This window comes from Nanorana parkeri, unplaced genomic scaffold (genome assembly GCF_000935625.1).
Source record: "Nanorana parkeri isolate BGI_ZX_2015 unplaced genomic scaffold, ASM93562v1 scaffold70, whole genome shotgun sequence".
Taxonomy (NCBI): Eukaryota; Metazoa; Chordata; class Amphibia; order Anura; family Dicroglossidae; genus Nanorana; species Nanorana parkeri.
The window spans coordinates 962,507-969,422 of record NW_017306338.1 but is presented as its reverse complement, the minus strand read 5'-3'; the positions used below and the strand labels follow the sequence as shown (position 1 = coordinate 969,422).

At 40.3% G+C, this 6,916-nt stretch overlaps 1 protein-coding gene across 1 annotated transcript in view; it reads right to left on the bottom strand.

Moving 5' to 3' along the window:
- Positions 1 to 335: 335 nt before the first annotated feature.
- Positions 336 to 6,916, bottom strand: part of AGO4 (argonaute 4, RISC catalytic component) — a 49,607-nt gene continuing 43,026 nt past the window's right edge. The window contains exons 13-18 of the mRNA XM_018576590.1: positions 6,495 to 6,654; positions 3,672 to 3,987; positions 3,111 to 3,245; positions 2,632 to 2,733; positions 2,337 to 2,536; positions 336 to 1,498 (exon numbers count right to left, since the gene is read on the bottom strand). Of these exons, the coding sequence (XP_018432092.1) occupies positions 1,390 to 1,498; positions 2,337 to 2,536; positions 2,632 to 2,733; positions 3,111 to 3,245; positions 3,672 to 3,987; positions 6,495 to 6,654 (1,022 nt within the window). The 3' untranslated portion in view covers positions 336 to 1,389. The remainder of the gene's footprint in view (positions 1,499 to 2,336; positions 2,537 to 2,631; positions 2,734 to 3,110; positions 3,246 to 3,671; positions 3,988 to 6,494; positions 6,655 to 6,916) is intronic.

The following is a 6,916-nucleotide window of genomic DNA, read 5'->3' as shown; positions in this document are numbered from 1 at the left end:
CAGCAGTTTTCAGGCAGCAAAGCATGTCAAAAGGGCCTGATGAGACTTTTAGTCATATGAAAAGTTCATACGTAGCAAGCTCAGAGGTCCATCACAAAGTGAAAATGCTGGTATAAACTGTGAAGATTCCACTGACTTAGATACTTTAGATACATACGTTTATACATTTAAAAGGGCTTAAGGGTCAATAGCAGGGCCTGCCCTGCTGGCAGTGAAGAACAAAAGACCATTTGTAACTAGTGCATGGGAGAGACATGTGTATATAAAAAAAAAAAAAAACTGAAATAAATGCTTATGTTGCCAACATCGTCCAGGTTCCTTTATACAAGAACAGCTGACATTTTGTTTGGGTCTCAATAGGCAACATGCTTTCCTTTCAGATACACAAGACCTAACATGAATTTAAAGGGGATTTCAAAGAATCCTTTTAGCTGCACCAATCATTTTAAAGACAGAAAGTGGGATGTTGACATACAATGCTATTACATAGAAATGCTGTGCGAGTCAATGGAAAGGTTTTATTGCCTAAAGATTATCGCAAACCCCACCCTTACTACAAGTAAAAAGGTTTTATATCAAATCACAGCAGCATAACACGGGCATTTTCATGTGCTGGCAAATACTTACATACGGTTTTGGGAAGTGGAGAACTCATGGGGAGGGCAGCGAAAAAATAATGGCAATCTGCTTCTTAAAAACCAATGGCAGTGTTTGCCACATGGCCCTTATATTAAAATCTTATTCATATTACACATTCATGTTAATACAGAAAAAAAAACTAATTTAATTAATCTGCAATATAGTGCAATTGTTTTGCAGCCTGCACAATCTAAAGTACAAGCTGCAATGGTAAAGAGAACCTGACAGACAGCAATATCTGTAAAAAAACAAAATCACTTTAAAAAGGTATTTTACAGTAAAGACTAAACCTCATTTAGTAAGTTTATGGCCCCACACAGTTATACTTTACCATATATGTATATACTCACAAAGCAGCGTGAAGTTAAGACAAGTATGACAACTTTTGTTATACCCAAAGATGGAGAAATGCTGGCTTTTAAAACGAAAAATAAAAGTGACCATTTGGAGCAAAATCTTCAGATATCTTGAAAGGTTTGAGGTAAAGGTTCAGTCCAACGCATCAGAAGACAGTTGAAGTTTTTGATATACTTAAATTAAAAAAAAAAAAAAAAAAAAATGTAAAAACAAAAACAAAGTAATTACTTTCTTCAATTAGGATAAGACTGAAGAAATTCAGTGCAAAAAGTCCAAAGTGTGCTGGTAGGAAGCCAAGAGCGCTATTCCCTGACAAAAACAGGAGTTTGGATTAAACCATACATTTCAGAGCTCTGAGGAAAATGGAGATTGGTATGGCGTTCTGCTGCTCTGTCAGGCAAAGTACATTGTGTGCTGTGTGTCGTGATGGATCTGAACGGCTTTGGCCAGAGCCTGCGGATCACGACCATTGCTCTGTCCAGAAACATGGCTTCCTTCAGCGCTGGGAAAGAAAAGATAAAAACGAAGTTAATGTCAGCATGTATTCATTTTTTCAAGTGTCGTCTGGTGCAATGCATGACCCTTTGGGTGGTGAACAAAACAAACTGGGCTATTTGGAAAGACCAGAGAATGAACTCAAGTACCCAATATTCCTCTGTTGGCAAAGAGGGGGAGAATGGGAGACAGCAGACTGACAAAAAAAAAAAGGTGTTGAGATGTAGGCAGATGAGCGATTCCCTTGAACAAGCCTGAGGAAGCAGCTACATTTTGATAAGCCACTTTAAAAAAAAAATGAACATAAGCACTATAATTGTCTTAGGCCTTGTTCACACCGGAAGAGTGTGCATTCCTAGCTGCATAGCTGCTAAAACGCACCGCGATCGCTGAGAAACGCCCTTGCGTTTTGGGGTAGGAGGGGGGTGTGGCGGTGCATTGTATTCAATGGCACCGCTTCCAGGCCCCCCCCCCCCCCCGCAGTGCGATCGAACGCGTGGCAAAACTTTGCCAGCGTTCCGTTCCACTGCAAACGCAAAAAATAGGGCTTGCATTTTGAAGTGCATTTCGCAGGTTGTTGTGCGAGCTTGTAAATTGAAATTATGTGCCTTTTTTTTAACCAAAAATGTATTCAGGACAAGTAGATTGGGCCCCAACTTTAGTCCTTGGACAAGAAGTTTCTTTAAAAAAATGTCCACACCCCTGATAACCCTAGACTGTTTAATTATCAAGCTGTATCCCTTAATGGACAAAATCAAGAAAAGTAGCTTGTTCGGCCCAATTACTTGCCCAGTAGTAGCTAGCTATACGTCAAGTATCACTATTGCAGATCGCTACATTCTCACCTGTCGTGGTCTTTATCCACAAGATGGTATCTTGCTCTGAATGCCACCAGCCTAGCATAATAAGCAGGAGCAGGGATGGAGACTGAACGAGTACATCTGACATAGGTGTGGCACAGCTGGTAGGTTAACAACTGGAGCTCATCAGCTGTAAAGCAGTTATCATCCCACAAGACCTGGTAATGAGACGGGCGACTGGTTCCCTAGATAGAAAATATTACACAAACTGCCATTATAAAAAGACTAAAGACTTCTGGAGAAACCTAAACTGCGTAAGTATACATTAAAAATACACTACCTGAATCCCAGCATGACTACAGAGATAGAAGTCAAATTCAGATGGATGTGTAATAGTGCTGTCTACCGTAGTGCCAGCAGGCACATTGCCACTTTTTCCCACCTAAAAATAAAAAAAAGCATCAGATGAAAAAATGCAGTGAAGCATCTATTAAACAACAGCATTTTGTTCAGTGTTGACAGCTTGTGCAAGTTCTGCGTTAGCCAACATGGTTTGGCTTGTGTTTTAGTTTACTGCTTGACCTTGTTCTCAGATTTACAAAAGCTGCATGGATTGCCAGAAGATGATCATGTAACCTTGTGAGCATGTTACCATTTGCTGCCTCATGCCGCTTATTACTTTAGCAGAATTCTACGAGCTACATCATACAGCAGTCTGGCTATAGTCATTCCAATAACTGCAAGGCTACAACTTTATAGTATGAAACACAGCCAACAGGTCAACAAATTAAACTACAGAAACCAAAAAACTCAACATACCCTCTCTGTTTTGTCAGAACAAAAAAGTCTAGTGTGATGTCTCTTTTGTACAACAATGTAGGTAATTCCAGGTCTGTAATCTTCTTCCAGACTGATGCAGGCTTTCCGAATAGCCATAAGTTCTGGCCAGGCAACCTACAGACAAATAAAAGTACTTCTATTCACAATACGGAAAATATATTTTGGCTATGAAACTCAAAAATATATATTTTTACCTAGACCAGATACTGTTAAGGACAGGTGCAAACTATTACCCGTGGGGATTGGTGTTGTGCCTGTTCTTTTGTATTACAGTTGGCCAAAGAGCTTCTTTATAATGGAAAAAGCCCAAATGCTGCTAGTTCCATAATATTTGACAGTAGGCATGCAATTATACATAAAGGGAATGGCAAGCAAAGCCACATACAGCCTGGATGTTGACAAATGTAGACCTTACTGGGGATTTATTTTTTAATATCTGGGTCAAAGTGAAAGTTTCACTGTAGGAAGATGTTAACTCCAAAACATTTAACTTTGGGTCTGAATGAGCTGGAAATAAGGTATGTGAAATAGTTAACTCACCTGTTTCATCTGGCCCTCAGATACACCACCTCTGTAGTAGATTATACGGGTGGGCTTGAAGCGAGTGGACTTGTAGAACTGGATGAGAAGCTCCCGGACCATGTTGCTAAGATCCTGAATGACTTCCTGGCTGTATAACAGCTCCTGGGTGGTCTCCTGGCGAGAGGTCTGCACACGCACTGTGGCACAGTAACGACTGGGATGGCCATCCATACTGCCCACAACAGCAGCAATAGAAGGTTTTTTGCCATCACCAGCAGGGGGATGGGTTACATCTGCCCCCAGAAATATCACTGGCTGCTGGAAAACAGAAGGCCTAGAACGGAAAGATAATACAGAAATGTTTTAGATCAAACCTATGATAGAAAATATTCAAATTCAGTTAGCCATTTCTAGACATTAAACTTATAGCAAGCACTATTTTCAATCGAGACTTCTGTGCTCGATTACTCTAAAAAAAAACTGGCCGTTCCTCCTCACAGCTGCTCACTTAAATTGGCTGCATGAGCCTGCATGATCATTCAAATATGTGAAGCGGCGCTGTAAACCAACACAGTAAACAAATGTGTAAAAAAACAAATTGTAAAGAATACTGTTAAATATATATATTTTTTTTTTATGCAATATTCATATCAACTGTTTGTACAAGTCAAAAGGTGATTTCACTTCTAGACTTCTTGTAGTGATTGTTCACTACAAGATTTGGTTTTTGCACATATTTGTTTACTGTGTTGGGTGACAGCGCCACTTCACATATTTGAATGATATTATAGAAAACACTATTTGGCCTGAAACCCCATTATGGGTTAAGTTTAAGCTGCAATCATGATTCTTTAAGGTCTGCGGTAGACAGTGCATGACCTCACGTAGATGAAACAAATGGATTAATTTCCTTTGTGCTAAATCTAAAATGAAACCTGTCATAAGACAAATAAGGAAGCTGGCCGACTCTGTAAAATGTGGATTGCCTGGCTGTCATGCTGGCACCCATTTCAATATTTCAGTCACAGACTAAATGATTGTTTCTGAATAATCTCCACCTCTGCTGATCAGCATACCTGCGTCAAGTCCAATTGAAAAGAAACACAGGAGTGTATATACACAACCCAGTTAACTTTCATTTGCAAAGTCGGCAATGACAGACTTTGCTATTTAAGAAAAGTTTTTAGGTTTAGTTTTAATTGTCTACAGGTTAACCCGTTCCTGTATCACAGGGCCAAGGGGCTAACCAAGGGCCTTTTCACACCAATTAAGTTATGCTGAATTTTCAAAACCGGTCTCCCATGCTGCATTGTGTTGTACTGTGAAATAAGGATAAATGCTGCATTTTGAATAAACTGCCTTGTGCGGCCAAGTTGAACTGGCATCTTTCAAACAGCACAGTGCACAATGTGAAACAGGCCCAACATAGACAAAGAGGGAATTCCCAACCGACACCAAGATTGCATAACAACCAATAGGAAAAAAAAAAAATGGAAAACTAGAAAAGAAAAATGAAAGTTAAGTCTGTGCAATCCACTTGACCCCCAGCATCACCTTAAAGAGTACCTGTCACCACCATCTGCTATCACATGGGGGGCTTGTAAGCCCCCACATGTGATAGCAGTCAAAGTAAAAAAAATAAAAGTTTTTTAAATTAAATTTAAATAAAATAACTCTAATAATAAAAAAAAATGTTTTAAAGTCCCCGGCCCCCGCGCGTCGCCACGTAAACACACGTCGGGTGCGCCAACGTATGAAAACGACGAACGCGCTACACATGTTGGGCACACGCCGGAGTGAGAGCAATAATTCTAGGGCCAGTATTTTGGGGTATCTCTAAATTGATGACCTGTGGGGGCTTTTAAAGCGTCTATGGACTTTTTGGGGTACTGGGGTTTTTCGCCGTTTTACGGATGCACGCAATTTGTAACCTGGGCATGTTTGGTATCGTTTTACTCGTTGTAACCTCATCTTTTATATTTCATTCATAACATTTGTAATTTGTTGTGTTTTGGGGCATTTAATTAAATTTTTCACTAAATATTGGGGTTTAATAAGGAGTTGCGCTAATATTGCGCAACATAAAAATTTGCAACTACCACCATTTTATTCTATAGGGGCTTAGCATTCAGAAAATATATAATGTTGGGGGGTTTTAAGTCATTTTCAGGCCTAAAATGTGGAATATAACATGGGTACAAAAAAAATTAAAAAAAGGCCTCAGTCATGAAGGGGTTAAGATCAGCAAGTAAAAATAAAAATGCACTAGCTTTGAAAGACTAAGTTATTTGTAAAAGCCTGGCACTTTTAAAAGAACCACCCTCCTGCAGGGGGTACCAAAATTCTTGGTAACTATTTCAGCACTGCATTATTCTGATGCTCTATATGCTCTGGCAATGTGCAAGGACTTGTGACACTGGAAGGACTGGTGGCAGCTTGGCTCTTGATGGGCCAGTCTACCTCTAATCTGTAAACTCAATATTGCAGCACCCACCGTTTTGCCCGGAACAAACGTCAGAAGGTAGTGCACTGGCCAAGCAGTGACATAAGAGCCCTACGTTATGGTAGTGGCAGAGTCCGGCCCTGTTGCGGATCAGTCAGTGCCAACTTGTTTTAATAGATGCAGGTGCTTTAGTATCATCCTCATTCTTGAACATTTATGAGTCACCAACATGGAAAAATCATGTGCATAAGTGTCAGGACACTTGATATGTCTGTTACACATTCAGTGGAAAGCTCTGGCTCACGTACTGATTGGCCCCTTGGCTGTAAAACAGTGAAGCACGGTCCTTAGCCATTAATAGTTTTTTGTACTGCATGACACCAGTACAGCAGTCTTACCTTTGATGGGGAACTAGCACATTGTTGATGCCTCCCAGCTTAGCATTGATCTTCAGACATAAATTGGAGAGTGTCTGAGGAGAAGTCTTCACCACATTTTTCACTTGCACACACTGGGTTGCCATTCCAAGGAGTGTGTCCCCCACTCTTTTTACTTCAGCTAGGAGGAAATAAATAGATGGTTATTTAAAAATGCAACCTGTTGTATCCGACCAGTTTGGCAGTAGCTGCGCATGTTTAACTGCACATTCTGATGCATGCTGAAAGATCAAATTCACCACGGGGGGGGACACGGCACAAAACACTACACGTGCCAAATTAGAAACTTTCAGGAATTATGCTGCTGGAACTGGACAATGTAGCTTCCTTAGTCCGGTACAATGACATTCCACAACTCTTCATGTAAAAGCATATGAACCAAT